Source organism: Rhinatrema bivittatum, chromosome 3 (assembly GCF_901001135.1).
Source record: "Rhinatrema bivittatum chromosome 3, aRhiBiv1.1, whole genome shotgun sequence".
Lineage (NCBI taxonomy): Eukaryota > Metazoa > Chordata > Amphibia > Gymnophiona > Rhinatrematidae > Rhinatrema > Rhinatrema bivittatum.
This window is the reverse complement of record NC_042617.1, coordinates 40,664,722-40,685,025: the sequence shown is the minus strand read 5'-3', so window position 1 is coordinate 40,685,025 and position 20,304 is coordinate 40,664,722. Positions and strand designations below refer to the sequence as shown.

The 20,304-nt window shown below is 47.1% G+C and overlaps 1 protein-coding gene across 3 annotated transcripts in view; it reads right to left on the bottom strand.

Annotated features, from left to right (window-relative positions):
• BPNT1 (3'(2'), 5'-bisphosphate nucleotidase 1) overlaps positions 1–20,304 on the bottom strand; it is a 118,972-nt gene that overhangs the window by 8,544 nt on the left and 90,124 nt on the right. For all 3 annotated transcript variants that reach the window (XM_029593174.1, XM_029593173.1, XM_029593175.1), the window contains 3 exons: positions 18,701–18,792; positions 4,145–4,342; positions 3,058–3,163 (listed from right to left, as the gene is read on the bottom strand). In XM_029593174.1, the coding sequence (XP_029449034.1) occupies positions 3,058–3,163; positions 4,145–4,342; positions 18,701–18,792 (396 nt within the window). The remainder of the gene's footprint in view (positions 1–3,057; positions 3,164–4,144; positions 4,343–18,700; positions 18,793–20,304) is intronic.

Genomic DNA, 20,304 nt, shown 5'->3' with positions numbered 1-20,304 from the left:
CGTGGGCTAAAGGATGACAAGATAAGGTTTTGTCGGGACAAGATAGGCTTATTGCCATCATTTAAACAGGTTCTGTTACCGATAGGCTTCATGCCATCATTCCAACAGTTTCTGTTACCATCACTGTCGGGTGACATTAACATCAGATTGATGCAGTTTATGGAAATCCCGTTTTTGGAGGTCAATTTGGAAGACAGTGTGGCTAATTGATTACAAAAAACTTGACCTTTTGCCTTGAAACATACAAACTGAACTTTGGTCAACAAGAACTGTTAAGGATTAATAATGAACTTTATCCAGTAATATATACCTACAGGATATTTTTAAAAAAATCAATTTAAGTATTGAAGATATCATCGGTGTTAATTTTGTACTCATATTAACATACATCTAGACTGTGGTTTATGAGTGTGTGTGATATCAGAAGTTTTACTGAGTTCAAAATTTAATATTGAATAAGATCTATTGATATTATCAAATTGATTAAAAATTAGTTCGACATACTAACGGTATTTTCCTAAAACTATGTATTTTGTTGGCGAGTTCGGTCTGTGATAATGAGCAGAAATTCATATCACTTTTTGGCAAAGAAATTATTAGCCATGTTTTCCAAAGTAATTGAAATTCAATTTTGAACTCAGTTGGTTGAATTACAGGCCATTTTGAATATTCATTTCTGAGCTCAGAAAATAAATGAACACAATGATAGTTTTTATGAAATAATGAAAAATTTATAAAAAAGTTTTTTCAATAAAAATTGTATTTTACATAGTAGTATTGTGATATATTCTGGGATCCATGAGGTATCAGTCTATTCATAACTAGTTGTATTTGTGAGACTACGGACACCATGGACCTAGACAGCACCCGGAGAAGATCATACAGTGCGTCCGCTTTTCCGCTTGTTGTGCCTCCCTTGGAGGCAATTCTTGGGCGCCAAGCAGTTGTTGGAGCCACCGGAGCCCTGCTCGCTGCATCAGGGAGCTACAGACAGCAGCCCGAGCTCCCAAGGCGGACACCTCAAAAACCCTCTTCAAATATACCTCGTTTGCGGTCCTGCAACTCTCTGAGGGCCGCTTCTCCAGTTACTGGAATAGTAGTCTTCTTAGTGACTGCTGAAACCGCAGCATCCACCCACGGTACTTTAAGCAGATCCAGGGAGTCCTTGGGAAGCGGGTACAGCTTGTCCATAGCTCTGCCAACCCACAGAGAAGCCTCCGGAGCCTCCCACTCCTTGGACAGAAATTGGAGGAGCTTAGGATGAAAAGAAAAGGTCTTCAAAGGCGGCTTGAGCCCCGCCAGGATGGGGTTCCGTCTCGTCTGTGCTGTGCTGGTACCAGGAGCATCCTGGGGAGCCTCAATGTCCAACTCGGCCAAGACTTGCGAAATGAGCGAATCCAGCTCATTGCTCTGGAAAAGGCGGAGGACTCGAGGATCATCTCCTTTGACTTGCGCTAGGGGCACAGAGTCAACCAAATCTGGGTCCACCGCAGGGACCAGCAAAGGTGGGTTAGGACCGGTCGGAAGAGAAACTGGCTGTTCCCTGGAGGACCCCGAGGGAGCCACTGGCCCGGCAGAGCCAGGGTCTCCTGGAGCCGCAACTGAACGCAGCGGTCCCAATCCCCATGGTGCCCTACCGGTGTCCGGGAAATCCCCCAGTCTGCCCACCTTAGCAGGAGGGGGAGCCAGAGCAGCGTCCTGGTGCTGATTGAGCCTGGCCAAATAAGCACTATGTGTGAGCAGAATGAATTCTGTGGGAAAAAGGCTCTGGAGAAGGGATGGCTGGGGGGGGGGGGGGGGGGCTCTGAGTCGGGGAGGTGAACCGGAGGAGAATGAGCCTGGTTGGGGGCTGAGCTGACAGGAGACTGCCCTGGAGGCAACTCTGGATCCAAAATGGCCGCCGTTCCCGCGCTGGACGGGAACGGGGCTGACCTCCTCAGAGCCTGGCACACATATGAGCGCGAAACTGACCGTCCCGGTGGGCTCGAGGTGCCCTTCCCGCCAGGGAGGCACAGAGCTCACAAGTCGCCCCGGGAGAGCTGTGCTCCGGGCTCCCCGCAGGCACTGCATCGCGTCGTAAGTAAGAGTAAGCAAAGACCTCCGAAAGAGCAGCCGGGGTAAGGAGTCCTGCGCTGCTAAGTAACTTAGTCGACCCTTACCCTTAAGGGAAGACCCTTAAGAATAAGTATATTTTCTTCAAGCCAGAGGAATGCCGCGTCTCAAGCTTAGAGGCTGCCCTGAGGAATCGGCATCTCAGGGCAGCAGGTCGATATCGAGGGGGAGAGGTTGGACCACCAACTTCACCCCTAAGGCAGCAAAAGTTACTTCTGTGAAAGGAAAAAACTTACAACTTTCCCCAGGGACCAAAAACAGCAATAAAGAAAAGCAAGAGACTGGTCTGCCACTGAAAGAAAACCCTGCCTGCAAGCCTGCAGCAGAGCAGCCAAAGCAGTAAGCCAAAAACTTTTTTTTTGTTTTAAATAAGATCCATCCAAATAAATAACTCTAAGGAGAAAAAAAAATCCAGAAAGGACTATTCTCAGAGAAAGAAAACTGGGGAACTGAAGGAGCCAACTGCCATCCTGCTGGAGTCAGAGAAATATTGAAGGTTTACAGAGGGCGCACCAGTTATGAGGGACCGCCCTCTTAGTTTTTGCTCTGACTCCACCTGCTGGAAGGGGGACATAACCCACTGTCTGGACTGATCCTGGTACGTACAGGGAACGTTAGTTCTATTAAGGCCAGATTGGCTTCAGATCCATGGGCACCATCATTTATCTCAGGTTTCTTTTTACATTATTTCCCTTACCTTGTCACGAGTGAAAAAATTACATCACATAATTTTGACTGAGATGTAGTGTAAGATTTCATTTTTTACATCATAATCAGCAACAAACAATTCCACGTGTGCACACAGGCAAGATAAAATCCAATATTCAATAGCTTAGAGAAAAATAAAAATGCTAATATCTGCTACAGGGTAATTATCACTACCTGCCACAGGTACTTCAGAAAAATTGCTGGATAGTTTTTTGTGTCATTATTAAGGGTGCTCACCTCCCACTGCATGCAATATTGCCTCTGGAGCACAAGTATCCCACTTTTTACATCCAGGACTGGCAAACACGTAAGCGGAGGCATGACCTTCAATCAGGTGAATGATCTGTCATACAGAAGAAAACGGTTGTCAAATTGTCCACAGTTGGCGATAAAACCTATAAACTGGCCTCCAGGTCTCAGCCTCTCTCTTATTATCAGCTTTTTCACTCACCACAGAAAGAACTCTACTACAAACAGGTTTAAGCAAAGAAAATATTACTTTTTTGATTGCTGGTCTAAAATTTCTTTCGTTTTCTGTTTAATAAAAACTGTGCATAGCTTTTTTAAAAAGTTGCATTGTCCTTGAGCTCCTTAGAACAGCAAGGTCCTTACTCAGAGCACCATCCGCCCCACTTTCTTATAGTGACTCCTCCAGAGGACAGACTTTTCTTTTAAATTGAATTAAAGTATATTTCTGGAAAATGAGAGGGGATCGTTTTGCAGAGGGACGTGTGGAAAAGGTTAAAATATAATAATCCGGAAAAAATTCAAAATGAATTTTTACATAAGGACAATATTCTAGCTCCCCGCCTAAGAGCTATGGACCTTTTCAAAGGAAAAGTACTTGCACATTTCCTTTTTGGAAACTGTCCAGGGGTATTTTTCATCTGTTTTTTTGTGCAGGTGAAGTTTCAATGGAAAATAACATGCATAGATTTGAAAATTCAATACGCATTTTTGGGCAATTATCAAAACCTATGTGGATAAACAGGGCATAAAAAGCCAGTGAAAATTCTCTATTCTCCCCCACCAAGTGTGGAATGGATCAGCATAGGTACTTTTACCTACAGCAAAAAAAGAAGCAGAGTGAAGGTCAAGGGGAGGGAAAGCACATGTGAAGACTACATTTGAAAATCCCCAGGTGTACTTAATGTGTGCACATTCGCATTTTAAAGCGGGAGCAAAAAAGGACGTAACTATAAAGCCCTGTCAACCTGGGAAGCTCCAAGTCCCCTTAAGTGTCCCCTTAATTTCTAACTGCCTCATATTCTGAGAAGTCAGAGGAGTAAGGGAGTAATTCTCAGCATAGACATGCATTCCGTACCTTATTTCCTGCGCCTCCAACTCTCACCACTTTGTCAGGGTTCATGGCCGCAACGCAGTCTGTTACCAGCTTGTTGCTGTGGGAGCGGGTAGTGATGACGATGTGTTTCCCATCGGGCACTTCTTGCAGCTGAAATCCGAAGGCACCAATGCCCAGGACACCCCAGATTGTCCGTCCCAGTGTAGCATTATCTCCTGCCTGGATACACAGCAGAGTTAGCTCTACATCAGTTTTCAGGACCACAGATGCGACTGAAAAGCTTGAGGAAGCATTTTTATTTTACAATTATTGTAGGGCTGGGATTCTAGCAGTAGATGTCACATAAGGTGTTAAGTGGAGACTGGATTCATGTCAAATGCTTAGTCACAGATGGGGGTAGGGGCAATAATCAAACTGACTCTGTTACTGCAAACTCTCAGGCCGATACAGTAAAAGTCGCGGGAGAGCACCTGCTCTCCTGTGCGCGCGATTCAGTAAAAAAAAAAAAAAATATTCAAATTAGGGCCCGCGGTAAAAAGACACTGGGGACACTAGCGCATCCCTAGCACCTCTTTTTTGACAGGAGCGGCGGCTGTCAGCGAGTTTGACAGCCAACTCTCAATTTTTCCGGCGTCGGTTCTCAAACCCGCTGACAGCCACGGGTTCGGAAACCGGACCCCGGCAAAATTGAGCATCCGGTTTTCAACCCGCAAGCTGATTTAAAAATTTTTTTTTTAATTTTTAATTATTTTAACTTTTGGGACCTCCGACCTAATATCGCCATGATATTAAGTCGGAGGGTGTACAGAAAAGCAGTTTTTACTGCTTTTCTGTGAACTTTCCCAGTGCCGGCAGAAATTAACGCCTACCTTTGGGTAGGCGCTAATTTCTGAAAGTAAAATGTGCGGCTTGGCCGCAAATTTTACTTACTGAATCGCGTGGGAATAACTAATAGGGCCATCAGAATGTTGTGGGCGCTATTAGTTTTTTTTGGGGGGGGGGTTTGACGCGTGTTTGAAGGGGTAAAGCTAGCGCATCAAAAACGCGCGTCCAAACGCGAGTTAACAGTGCGCTCCGCTGGCGCAGACTGTACTGTACCAGCCTGTCCGTGGGTACTTTTTACCTGCAGAGTTTGCACCACTAATCAATGCAAAATTGCATGTCTATCTATACTTTTTGTATTACTGTCCCCTCAAAAACTACTCAGATTTGGGCTTGCTTTCTCTGCAAATTTTTTCCATCTGCAAACTGTGATTCACCTCTTTGAGCTCTAGAATAGGATGAAAGAAGCCATCCTTCTTGGGTACTATGAAATAAAGAGAGTAATGTTCCTGTCCCAGATTGGGAGCCGATACCAATAAAAGGTCCCTTAAGAGCTACAGCTTCAAAAGGGTCTCGTGGACTGCCCACTGCATGACCAGAGGGGAACAGGAAGAGACCATGAAAACATTGTAAATGGGCTACTTCACATCCAGCATATACCCAAAATGGATTATTTCCAGTACCCACGGATTGGAGGTTATCCAAGTCCATTCCCTGTAGAACCCCTGCAAATGACCACCCACTGGAATTAAAAGGGAATGGATAAGTAGCCCATCATGGCGTAGACTTTCCAGGCTCCAAGGACTGTACAGAATCTGACCAACTTTCTAAGGCCATAAAATGACTGACTTCTACCTCAAGCAGACTAGAAATTATGGGATTTGTAGCTGAAGGCTTGCTGACCTGGCCTGCAATACCCGGAGTCAAGAAACAGTCCCCAGCCCTTACTGGCCCTATAAAAGATTGTCCCTTGTCCTTTGGGAGCCAATAGGGCTTAGGATCTCCCAGGTTCTTCACTAACTAGTCCTTATCCTCACCAAACTGCAGCCTACCCTTGAATGGCAGCTTGCTCAACTACTTCTTGGACCATGAATCTGAAGCCCAGTTATGCAATCAAGTAATTTTATTTATTTATTTAACAGTTTTATATACCGCAGTTCAGGTAGCAAAGTTACTAATCACTTCGGTTCACATTTCAACAATTACAATGACAATATAAAGAACAATGTCTTACATAGAACAGGGTGAGTGAAACTTGGATAATAACTTACAATGAACAGGGAGAATACAGTTTATAGACAAAGAGCTTGGAGGAACAGTTTGTGAAGACCCTGTGATTGTCTTGGCGAGGTCTAAAGTCAACTGTCTTGATGTTCAATGGGAGAGCTAATACAAATGGATTCTAATTGTTGGAAGGATGTTGTGGAAATGTCAAGGAGAGGGGGTCTTCCGTGGGGATTTGTAATAGGATAATTGGGTTAGGAGAATGCTTGGTTGAATAACCAGGTCTTAAGTCTTTTTTTGAAGGTGGGTGTCGATTGTTCGAGCCTGAAGTCTGGTGGGAGTGAATTCCAATGAATAGGGCCAGCGGTGGAAAGAGCTCTTCTACTTAGTGTTGTTTTGATAGGATGGGCCTGCAGAGTGCCTCTCTGGCCTATTCTCATCGGTCGGGAGGTAGTGTGGGGCTGCAATGGGATTGTGAGCTCAATTGGAGTGGTGTTGTGGATGACTTTGTGGATGATTGAGAGGGTCTTGTAAAGGATTCTAAATTTGATTGGGAGCCAGTGAAGGTTCTTTAAGATGGGTGTTATGTGGTCCCTTTTGTTAGAATCCTTGCTGTGGCGTTCTGTAACATTTGTAACGGTTTCAAAGTGTTAGCTGGTAGCCCAAGTAGCAGTGAGTTGCAGTAATCTATTTTTGAGAAAATGATTACTTGTAATACAGATCTGAAATCCTGGAAGTGTAGGAGGGGTCTTAGCCTCTTTAAGACTTGGAGTTTAAAGAAGCATTCTTTAACGGTGTTATTGATGAAACTTCTGTAGTTAAGTTGATTATCCATGATGACCCCAAGATTTCTGACCTGTGGGGATACGACTGGCAGAGCTCCGGTGTTTGTGTTAGATAATGAGAGGTAGCCGTCTGGGGTGATGAGAAGGAACTCAGTCTTGTTGGAGTTGAGTATCAGGTTGAGTTTTGATAGAAGGTTATTGATGGATAGAAGACAAGAGTTCCAATATAGCATGGTTTTTTTGTAATGAGTCTTTAATCCGTATGAGGATTTGTACGTCATCAGCATATATGTAGTGTGTTAGATTGAGTTTGGAAAGGAGCTGACACAGAGGAAGAAGATAAATGTTAAATAATGTGGGAGATAGAGAAGATCCTTGCGGGACACCAAGTGTGGCTCTGAAAGGAGGCGACTCTTTGCTGTTGACCTTAACTTTGTAGAACCTGTTCTGGAGGAAGGATGAGAACCAGTTGAGGGCGGTGTTTTTAATGCCGATCTCGGAGAGACGCTCTAAGAGAATATCGTGGTTCACTGTGTCGAATGCTGCCGTTAGGTCAAGAAGGATGAGCAGGCAGGATTGTTTTTTCTCGAGGTTCCTGAGAATATTGTCAGATAGTGATAAAAGGAGGGATTCAGTACTTCGAGATTTACGGAATCCTAGTTGAGACGGAGAGAGTAGGTTGTGGTTGTCCAAGTATTCCAAAAGCTGTTTATTGACTATTCTTTCCAGGATTTTGGCGATAATCGGAAGATTTGCTATGGGGCGAAAGTTGGCTGGGTTATCAGGTGACAGATTTGCTTTTTTTAGCAGTGGTTTCAGGATGGCGAGTTTGAGGGGGGTGGGGACAAGGCCCTGTGATAAAGAGGTATTAATGACCTGTGATATTGGATTCGAGATGTCTTTGGCACTTGCAATCAGGAGGTTGCAAGTGCCAAAGACATCGCGAAGTAATGTCGAACAGTGACCAAGAGAGCCACAGAATGAGAAGAAAAACCGAGCAAGTCACAGTCTGTGTCCACCAAAAAGGCAATAGCAGATTCCATCCTTACCACCTCCTCGCTCCATGGGAGTTACTGAATCCTGCGCAGAAAGGTGCACAAAATCAAGGCAGAACAAACAAATATGGAAAGCCACTGCTGAAGAAGTTAAATTTCTAATGAGAGTCTCCATCTCCTTCAGCTAAGTGCCCCCTTTACCCACGAATGGAGATACGGTGGGTCACCACCGTGACTAGAGCATCCAGAGTTGTAGTATGACATTTCCTCCACATTGGAATAAAAGGGTAAAGTCCTAATGAAATTTCTCTTCTCCTTAATGATAGGGTCTCAAAAAGGTGTCTCCTGGGATTTTGCTTCCTCAAAATAGAGAGAGGCAGTGACTTGTTCAATCATACCGCCTATGTCAACCCTGTGAAACAAACAGATCACTAAGCTATCCTCTGGACCCAATGGCATCTTCCCCCTCCTCCAGAGATATTGAACTTGCCCCAACTCCAGGATCCTCGGAGCATTCAGGCTCCTCCCACGAAGGCCTGGGAACCTTGATGGCAGCCCAAGCTCTCTTGGAAGGGACCTGTATGGACAAAGTGAGAGGGGTGACCTCAGCTTCCCACCACCCTCTATGGCAGGACTTTCCTCAGGCCTTTTGAAAGCACAATGGACCTGGTAGAGAAACCTAAAGAAATCTAGCAAAGTCCCCCAGCTACCCCGGGGGGGTCAGAAAAACAGACAGACCAGCCCATAAATGAGCAGGCACTAGAGTAGGAGGCAATTCTGACCCCTCCCTCTCTCCCTGGGGTCTCTAAATTAAGGCGGCCCATGTGTACGGTAACCTCCAATAAAATCACTGCCAGGATAGCTGCTGACCGCGTGGTAGGCCCATCAACAGTTACTGCCACCCGAGGCAGAACGCTGGAAGGGGAGGAGGGAGCTTATAATGTGGGAACTGAACAGGAGCATTCACCCAGCATCTGCCACACACAGATACAGGCCAAACAGAGCAGCCCCTTCTCAGTAGCCAAGTAAAGTATCCCGCAAGCTCTACAAAGGCTAACGCAATCATACTGCATTGGTCACCCAGTGGTCAGCACATTCGATACCACGACCTCCCCACCCCTGCAGACAGCCAATTGACTCTGCCTGAGTACATGCAGATCCCCCCGACCAAATCCTTTGCATATTTTGGACTCTCAGAACAGGCAACTGAGAAGGAGGGGTGGAAAGTGGGGCACAGCCAAAGCCTTTCTCTCAGGGAACAAGTCTACTATTCAGGATCCTTTCCCTCTTCCATATTTTGTGTGTGTGTGGGGGGGGGGGGGGGGGTTATGCTGCCAACCCCCACTTACACTGAACTAAGGTGCACCCTGGGACCGGGAGTTTCTCTGTGGGCTCGCACTGCTGGTCATGACCAGTAAGCTGGCATCGATCCAATCCTGAAATCTGATGACCTGCTTCACAACCTAGTCTTACCATTTGCTGACGTCAAATACTGGATTCCTGCTACAACATACCACCCCGTGATGTCACATGAAGCGACAGCACAAACCTCCATGTAGAAAACGGTCTTGTGCTTTCCCGGAGAATCAGGCGGAGAATGATTGAAATCCGGCTCTCCTCCCCCGAGGCTCCGAATCGGCAGCGAGTTCTGCACTCAAAATGTCCGCCGTTCCCGCGGTTTGATCCGAGGGAGCCGGCCTGGCCGCACATTAGATGGCCCAACCTCGGGCCGTAGATTTTCCCACCGCCGGAGGGTCCCTCCCCCTCCAGATAAGCAAATGGAGCATAGCCCCTCACGGGAGAGCTGCGAAGCAGTCTCCCTGCAGGCTATGCAAAAAACTAAGCGAGGCATCAGCAGCAGTGAGACTGCCTCAGCGGGCTGGAAATCAGTTGTGCCTGCTTGAAAAGCGCTTGGGAGCCGGCGAAATAGCCCGCTCCGTTCCTCCCCATGCCTGCAGGACACAACAACTGCGGTAATTGCCTGGCTGTCAGTAAAGTATTTTCTCTCTTTTTTTTTTTACTTTACCAGAGCAGAGGCATTGACCATCTCTGCATGGGAACCCGAGGCAATGCACATCTCTGGGTCAGCTAGGCATAACAAGGGGGAGTGACTGGACCACCAGTATCACCCCTAGGCCAGGGAGAGGTGGTCACCGGGCCGGTCCTAGGCTGAATAATCAAGGGGAAATTTCCCTCTAGGACCGATAAGAGCCAGGAGGACAGCACTGTCTCCTATGGAGTTAAAACACTGTTTTCCAAAAACTTTTTTTTTTAAACAAATAATACTTGCTTGAACCTAGGAGAATAGAGGCAAGAAGAGAAAACCTCAGCTAGAGAGAAACAAGGCAAAAACAGCTAAGAGAGGGGAGCCGCAGGATCAACCGTCTGCATCTGCTGGAGACAGAGAAATACTGAAGGGCTGCAGGGTGAGCACTGTCTCCATCTGCTGGACAGGAGGCTCAACCCACTGTCTGGACTGATCCGGGTATGTACAGGGAAACTCTTCCAATAATTGATTCTAGCCAGAGAGAGAAACATCCCTGCAGAGGTTGTATATGTGCAAATGCATTAGATTCCAATGTCAAAGCCATAGAATTCAGGACCTGTAAATAGTCCCAGACCCTGGGCACCGAAACCTCTAGCAGAAGCCTAATCTGACTCTGCAATTTCAGCATATTCTCTCTATGAGAAACATTCTCTCCATCAGCATGTCAAACTGAGCTCCCAAATACTCCTGAGTTTGAAAGAGGACTAGATGGCTTGTTGCTAGGTTCACCACCTATCCTAGAGACTTCAAGCGCATCAGTACCTTTTGTACTGATTGTTGACAAAAGATCCTCTGATTTTGCAGGAATGAGCCAGTCATCCAGACACGGGTCCACCAAGAAACCCTCCTTTTACAATGCAGCCGCCCCCACCACCATCACCTGGTGAAGATATGTGGAGCTGTCGCCAGCCGAAGGGAAGGGCTTGAAACCAAAAAAACACGTTACCTTAGGACCATGCACCCCAGGAATCTCTTGTGCTATGGCCTGATGGCTATGTGCAGATACGCTTCTATCAAGCAAGAGATGCCAAGAACTCTCCCTTGCGCACCACTACAAGATAGATCTCAGAGCTTCCATGAGGAAACGGGGAACCTTGAGAGCCACATTTACCTTCTTTAAATCCAATATCTCTTGAATTGGAAACGGGGGGTGGGGGGGGGGAAGAAAGAGGAAGCTTACCATAAAATTGAGCTCCGGCCTTACTAAGCATGTTGAGTCTGAGCCAACAAACTCAGCAATACATCTCTGTGAAAAAAAGAAAATCTGAGCAGTCCAAAGTGGTTCTCAAATATATGCAATGTCTCCCTCTTTTAGAGGTGAGAAATCAAATTATCCATTGGAATCCTGATGTCTCATGATCCATCTCTCCTTGAATATTACCAGGCACAGCTTCCCTGCAGCATTTGCCCGCTATGACTGACAAATGGGAGGCCCAAGCACGCAATCCCTACATTGTAGGTTGCTTCGCCTTTGCTGGGTGCCCCTGTAGAAAAGTCTGCAGGCCCTAGAAGCATTCCACCCAGGAGAAGGAGTATGCATCTATACACAGCCGACAGGCCCAACCTTGCTCTCTCCAACCTCTTTCTTGGGGAAGCTTCTGTCCTCAGGAACAAGAGAGGAGGAGAACTGACTGTTGCCTCACCTCCCACTCCCCTCCAGACACACCAGAGGTTGAGATGTCATCCCAACATGGGCAAAAGCTGTAGTAGTTAAATCGCTTTGAGCTTCTAAATAGCGCTGACACAAATGGAGAGAGAGTGAGGATTGAATTGCTATCAGGTTGAAATGCCTCGCTATCTGTGAGGCTTGCCATCTGTTTGTCCCCAGCACCTAGCTCTCCTGAACTTCGGTTCCAGACAGCCTCCTGTGTGCACACCAATGCCACACAGGAATATGTGCACTCCCCTCCAGGATGCGCTCAAATATGCGCACAAGTACAAGAGCAAATATGCGCTCGTTTAGGCCATGGTCATATGTGCACAAGTACCTGCACAAATACATGCTTAAATCTAGCCGCAGCCTTATGCACACAGGTTCTCACACATGCAACCGCCAAGCAGCTAGAATGCACACATATGCCTACACACATGGGAAAAGAATCACTACCACAGCCTACCACACAGCTAAGCAAAGCCTGCCTGCACCTTCAGCGTGTTTAGGCCTGCACTGAAAATCGAAGACCTGAAGAGCTTCACAAGAGCTCAGGCCTCTTGACCGAGAATCCAGAGACTGGGGCCGAGAGCCAGCATCCCCTGCTGCATATTCTGCTAAACAAGCTTTGCGCATAAGCAAATTAAAACAGTTAGACCTCTACCAGAACCAGAGACAACTCCTCAGTGCAAGTGCCTCTCTGCACCATTGTGGGACAGGAACTGCCGGCAATAGTTAAGGAGGGGATTCCCCTGCCTCTCCCCCTGACGCTGTTAGGGAATCGAAAATAGCTGCTGTTTCCACGCTGACAGGGAAAGCCTAAAAAACACTAGACCCTGTCACCCGTGAGGCTTGTTTACTGATGAGGCTATGCTCGACCCAGTCCCCCGAATGCCATGCTGCACCCGTGGCACCACCAGCACCTCAACAGCAAGCAGAACAGTCCCTCTGCCAACGGAGGAGACCAGGTGTTGGCTCCATGGCGCTGAGAAGCTGCTGAAAAACCCCATCGCTGAGCTCCTTGAGTTTTTAAGGTAGCTCCCCTCCCCCCTCCGCTGCACAGATTCCTCTAACTCAGGTCCTTTTTTTTTTTTTTCTCTCAGAACAAACAAAAGTTACATAGAAGCCTATACTTTCCTTTAATGCAGAGGATCCATTTCCAGGAGCACATGCTGCATGGCAGATCAGAAAAGAGCCAGACCCACTGGCTGTATCAGTCTCCTTTCGCCAAATTTTAGCAGCCCAGGTCAAGTCAAATAAAAGGGATACTTCCCTGCTCCACTGGGCTTGCAGTGCAGAGCTGCCAGCAGTTTCCACTGCTGTCTCTTGGGGGATGAGGGATCTGGACCACCAGATGTCCACCCCAGGGACCTCAGGACCGAGCTATCAGAAGGGTCACCAACCCCCTGCTCGACTGCCTCAAACCAGAGGGGGTGGTCCCACCAGGACCTCTCAACCCCCCTGGGAGGATCCAGAAATTGTCTTTCAATTTTTTTTTCTCTCTATCTAGACTGCAGGTTTTACCTCATCTACCATCTGCTGGAGACAGAGAAATACTGGGGGCTGCAGGTGGCACACTGGGTCACGTATAGTGTCAGTGAAGCTTTCGCTGACTATTTGCTGGAAGGGAGGCAAAATCCAGGAGTCTGGATTGATCTGGATATGTACAAGGAACACAAAAATTGGTTCTTACCTGCTAATTGTCCTTCCTGTATAATATCACAGATCAGACCAGACAAGTGGGTTTTGCATCCCTACCAGCAGATGGAGTCAGAGAACAAAACTTTGAGGCACTGCTACATAACAAAGTGCCACCTGCAGTCCTCTCAGTATTGAACAGTACCCAAGCCAAGATAAAATCTTAAAACCCCTCACAAAAACTCATCCACAAACAATAACACACTGGAACACCATAGATCCTGCCCAAAAAGGATTCCTTTTTTTATTTTACGGTAAAACTTAAGTATCAACTTAGCAGAAAATGCAGTCTTTCGGTATCAAAGGGGTGGGTCTCTGGACTGATCTGTGGTATTACAGGAATGAAAATTAGCAGGTAAGAACCAATTTTACTTCCTGAACATACTCAGTCCAGACAAGTGGGATGTTCCCAAGCACCCCTAAACTGAGCGGGAACCCAAAAGACCCACACGCAGAACACTCTCAAAGGACACCTCGTCTTGCGCCCTTACATCTAAGCAGTAATGTCTGGTGAAAGTATAAATCGAGGACCACAACGCAGCCCTACAAATCTCCTGGGGTGACAGGAGAGAACATTCAGCCCAGGATGCTGCCTGCACCCTTGTGGAATGCGCTTTCAAACTCACAAGAATCTGGCAACCTTTACAGCTGAACAAATCGCCTCCTTCAGCCAACGAGAAATAGTAGCCTTAGAGGCTTGTCCCCTTTCTTCACTCCGCCGTACAAGACAAAGATGATCTGACCAGCAAAAATCACTCGTAACCTCTAAATAGAGAAACAGCATCCGCCGCACATCCAAGAGATGCAACTCTGTCCTGTGGGGAATCTCTCAACCACTCTGGAAACCCTGGTAGCTCCACAGTCTGATTGATATGAAAAGACGACACCACTTTTGGCAAAATGGAAGGCACTGTGCACAACGAAACCCTGTTATAAATCCGCAAAAAAAACTGATCCCTACATGATAGGGCCTGCAGCTCCGAAATCCATCTAGCAGAACAAATGGCCACCAGAAACACCATCTTCACCATCAAATCCTTCAGGGTCACTTTCCTCAAAGGCTCAAACGGAGCTCCACAAAGGACCCAAAGAACTAAGTTTAAACTCAAATCCTGGAAAATCCTTCAAACTGGAGGGCGCAAATGCTTAACCCCCTTCAGAAACCTGATTACATCCGGATGAGCGGCAGGCAACCGACCACGACATTTGCTCCTGAGCGAACCCAACACAGAGACCTGCAAGTGAAGTGAGCTGTAAGCTAAACCCTTGGACAACCCCTGCTGCAAAACATCTACCGCCAGGTGGTCCAAATGTCACTGAAGACACCACACTTCAAAAGCTTTCCAGACCCTAACATACACTAGGGACGTGGCAGGCCTCCTAGCCTGCAGAAGCATGGAAATTACCTGCTCAGAATAACCCTTCAGACGCAGTCTCCGCCTCTCAAAAGCCAGATCGCGAGACAGAAGTGATCCTCCCAATCAGAGAATATGGGCCCCTGACGCAGCAACCCTGGGAAATGAGCTAGTCTACCGCGAGCTGCACCAGATCTGCAAACAACGGCCGATGTGGCCACTCTGGCGCCACCAGAACCACACTTCCAGGGTGCATCTCTATGCACCTCAGGACACGACTGATGAGAGACCACGGAGGGAACACATACAGAAGAATTCCTGTTGGCCAAGGGCACATCAGAGCATAGAGGCCCACTGAGCTGACCTCTTTTCGTCGACTGAAAAATCTCCAAGTTTTTTAGTTGACCTGCATCGCCATAAGATCCAGCTGAGGAATTCCCTACCTGGCACAGATGTGATTCCAAGCCTCGTGGGACTATTCCCATTCCCCTGGATCTAACTGTTGCCTGCTGAGGAAATCTGCCTGCACATTGTCTATTCCTGCTACATGCGATGCCAATAGGCCTTTGAGATGACACTCCGCATATGCAATCGCCGAGCTTCCAGCGCCACCGCATGAATCTTTGTACTGCCCTACCGACTGATGTACACCACCGCTGTCGCATTGTCTGAGAACATACGAACTATCCGCCCTCAGATCAGGGGCAGGAACACTTCCAGGGCCCGCCAGACTGCTCTCGTCTCGAGGCAATTGATGGACCAGGACTTCTCCCCTGGTAGCCAAAGGCCTTGGGCCCACCGACCCAAACATACTGCCTCCCCCACCTAAGAGACTAGCGTCCATGGAAACCACCACCCAGTCTGCAGGCTCCAGATCCATTCCCTTCTCCAAACTGCGACAAGACAGGCACCACGAGAGACTGGACCTGGATTCTCATAGAAGAGGCAAAGGAAGATGGTACTCTTCAGACAATGGACTCAACCTGGACAATAACATCGCACACTGCAGAGGTCTCATGTGCACAATAGCCCAGGGATCCAGATCTAATGTGAAAGCCATGGACCCTAGAACTTGCAAAATAGTCCCAGACCATTAAAACCGCCGGCTGAAAGAGGCACATCATCTGTGACTGTAACTTCACCACTCGAACTGCTGCCAGGAAGACCCTGCCTTTCTAATTGCTGAAGCGGGCCCCCAGATATACCAAGGATTGGGTCTGCTCCATGTGACTCAATCACATTTATAACCCAACCCAGCAACTGTAAGGTGTTATTCATTCTCTGAAGGGCTCTCTCACATTCCTCCTTAGACTTCACTTGAATGAGCCAATCATCCAGGTACAGATGTACCAAAATCCCTTCCTTGCAAAGGGCCACTACCACAATCACTTTGGTGAATGTGAGTGGCGCCGTCGCCAGACCAAAAGGAAGGGCCCAGAACTGAAAATGCTGCCCCAACACCATGAAACAAAGAAACCTCTGATGTTCCTTCCGAATAGGAATGTGCAAGTACCCCTCCGTCAGATCCAGAGATGCCAGGAACTCTCCTTTGCCAACAGCCGCCACTATGGTGCACAGCATCTCCATTTGAAAACGCAGAACCTGGTTCACCTTCTGTAAATTGAGAATGGGACGAAATGTGCCCTCCTTCTTGAGAATCACAAAGTAAATGGAATACCTTCCCTGCCCTTGTTCCGTAAGCGGGGTGGGGACTATGGCCTTTCAAGTGAGCAACCTTTGCAGAATCTCCCACCCCGCCTCTCTGTTTGCTACAAGAGTCAATGTGGGATTCCACAAAGGCCTCCCTTACTGGGCATGAAAATTCTAGAACACAGCCCTCTCTCACCACCTCCAGAACTCAACGATAATCTTTACCCACGCCTCTTAAAAGCTGGACAATCTGTCTCCTACGACTTCTACGCAGGAGTAGGGAACTCTGGCTTCATTGCACTGACTTTCTGCCTCCGGTGCCCTGACCAGCCCCATCTCTGGCCAACTTGCAAGCTCCACAAAAGGACTGCTGGCGCCCACTGCCCTGCTTCGCCGAGGCACCAGAAGAGAACTTGCTGGACCGAAACCTGCACAAATTCCGAAACCAGGCACGAGCTGGAAAAAAAAACAAAAAACCCCACAACATTCCTACTGGGTCTCTTGTCCTCCGGCCATCTATTCCCCTTCGACTCCCCCAGCACCTTCATCAACTGATCCAAATCCTCTCCCCTTGAACGGGAGGTTACAGAGCTGGGCCTTGGATGACAAATCTGCCAACCAATTGTGCAACCACAGAAGTCTACGGGCCACCACTGCCAAAACCAGGCTCCTAGCTGAAGTACGCATCTGCCAGATAAGAGACTCCGGCCTCCAGGAGAGCTGCCTGCAAGGGACTGCTGTCTTGCACCACACAGTCCAGAGCCTTCTGCACCCAACATAGACAGGCCCTCTGCATCAAACTTGCGACACGGAGACCTCAAACATCCATTTTAGCTGAATCTCCAGCCTGCGGTCCTGCACATCCTTCAACCCCTCCACCCCCGCCATGCGGATGGTAGTCTTCTTGGTAACTGCCGATATTGCCACATCCATTTTCTGTACCTTCAGGAGGTCCAAAGCCTCTTCCATCAAGGAGTAAAGCTTAGCCATCATTCTGCTCACCTTCAGACCCGCATCCGGGAAGTCCCACTCCCAGTTCACAAACATCCAGATCTTCTTCGTTAAAGGAAAGGTGCTTGTCTGACCTCTCAGCCCATCAAGGACCGGGTTAACACCCTTGCTGTATGACTCCTAAGCCACCCTCACATTCAATTCCTCCAGAACCTGGGGAATAAGGGACCACAGCTGAGATCACTTGAACAAAACTCACCACTCTTGGGTCATCCCCTTCCGGTACTGGGGACTCATCCGGGTCAGGGTCATCCTTGGTGCCTTCAGGGTCTGCATTGGGTTTTTTTTTTGGTTTGTTTTTTTAAACTAGATTGCAGGTTTGCACCTCTACCATCTGCTGGAGTCAGAGAAATACGAAGGGGATTGCAAGTGGCACTCTCGGTTATATACTGGGTAAATACTCACAAGATATCTCCTATCATTTATACAACTACATACACAAAAGGAGTATTCTGATTTTACAAATTATGTGCAAAAAAATTCTTTTTATTAGTATTCTCAATCTATCTAGACAATAAAATACTCACTAACTCACTCAACACACTCATTCACACCTAAAATCACATTAAAAACATTTTCAATACATCGTGATTGCGAAGAAAATATTTAACAATTTGTATAACTCAATTACAGCAACATCATTTATTATTTCAAAATTATTTACTGTTCGCCATTAACAATGTTTATTTCAACTGAAGTTTTTCCTTCATATTAATTCCACCCGAAATATGTCCAATATGTCCCTCTGTTATATAGCAGTGCCTAAATGTTTTGTTCTCTGCCTCCATCTGCTGGTAGGGATGCAAAACTCACTTATCTAGACTGATCTGGGTATGTTCAGGAATGCACACCAGAATTTTTCTGTTCCCCAGGCCTAACCAGGCCTTCGCTTCCAGCATAGGAAGCTTTTCCACCATCTGTTGGAGATAAAGGATATTGGCAGGCTGATGTCACCCCACATAAATCTCTGTACCGACATCAGAGCGCCTATTCTCCATCTGCTGGTTGGTGTGCATAACCCATTTTTCTGGACTGGTCTGACTAAATGAAAAGGAACATCTTTTTTTTCAAAATTACATTCTTTCCATATTTCAGCCTAAGACAAGCAAGAGTTTGATAACACCTTGAATGAAAGACCCTCTCTCAGCAGGGACCTAGGAGGGGCATGTGGTATCAATTTCCAACATATATTTTGAAATCTCCTGAGTCCTTGCAGGCTGTTTGCTTAAATAATCAAGGGGTATAGATCCAGCACTATAAAGAAATGATCACTTTTTGCATTCTGTTATTGAGCATAAAAATAGCAGTGGATAGGTTCAGAACCAAATCCATTTCATACCTCATAATTGTAGTAGGGCTGATTGATAACTCCTGCTATGGCTTTTCCTTCATAAGCGATTCCAATCAAAACAGTGACATGGTCCAGTAGCCCTGAGCAGACATACACACTTAAATAGAGTTCAAATTCTAGCAACAGCAGATCAACTTTTCTTTTAGGATTCCAGAGCCTGTTATTTCACAGCAGCCCTTGCAATGAAAATGAAAAACACATCAGTGGCATCAGGGCTAGTTCTAAACGCCAAAGGTGCCCTGTTCCAGTCAGGAAAATTAGTTCTTACCTGTTAATTTTCATCCCTGAAGTACCACGGATTAGTCCAGACCATGGGTTGAGCCTCCTGTCCAGCAGATGGAGACAGACTAAAACTTTAATGGTATCCTATAACAGGACAGAGCCTATCCTGCATCCCTTCAGTATAACCATTGTCAAAACAGATTAAAGATAACCAGTAAAAGATCAAGCAAGTAAGAACTCAAACTAGTAACGAGAGAATTCAGCAAACAATGGAAACATTGAATGGACTGTGTACAATCGCTCTTGCATTAATATCCAAAGTCATCATAATAGATGCTTCTGGTGCCTTTAAGAATAAGCACAGATGAGAGAAAGAAAGCTTCGAGCGGACGGCAGATGTACGGGGAAGGGCGTCTGGACTGATCCGTGGTACTACAGGAACGAAAATTTAACAGGTAAGAACTAATGTTCCTTTCCCTGTACGTACCCGAATCAGTCCAGACCATGGGATGTACCAAAGCTTCCCTAGATAGAGTGGGACCCAGATAGTCCCGCTTGAAGCACTTGCCTACCAAAGGAACCAAACTCTGGTGCCTGTACATCAAGACGGTAGGGCCGAGCAAAGGTATGTAGAGACTTCCATGTAGCGGCCCTGCAGATTTCTTGCAGAGAGACCGAATGACTCTCCGCCCAAGAAGTAGCCTGCGAACGCAAGGAGTGAGCCTTTAAGCCCTCCGGAACCGCACGCCCTTGAGCGATGTAGGCCGACGAGATCGCCTCCTTCAACTACCGAGCGATCGTGGTCTTAGAAGTCTGTTTTTGCCCCTATTGGGGCCACTCCACAGGACAAAAAGATGATCCGAGACTCTGAAGTCATTGGTGACCTGAAGATAATGCAGTAAAACGCGTTTTACATCAAGGCGGTGAAGATCACCCCTGACCGTACTCGCTATATCTTCGGGAGAGAACGCGGGGAGTTCCACAGACTGACATGAAAGAAGGAAACAACTTTTGGCAAGAAAGATGGCACAGTCTTGAGGGAAACACCGGAATCAGAAAAGCGCAGAAAAGGCTGCCTACAAGACAACGCTTGGATCTCAGACACCCTCCTGTCGGAGCAGATAGAGACCAGGAAGACAGTCTTAAGCGTCAAATCCTTAAGAGTAGACAGAGGAGAGGTTTGAAGGGTGCCTGACAGAGAGCCCGAAGGACTAAATTGAGACTCCACAAAGGACAAGTGGAACGGATAGGTGGATTCAAATGCTTGGCGCAACAATGGATGAGACGCAACAGTTTAACCCTCAATATTGCCCAAGAGGGAGCCGAGAGCGGACACCTGTACCCAGAGTGAACCGAACGATAGGCCCTTA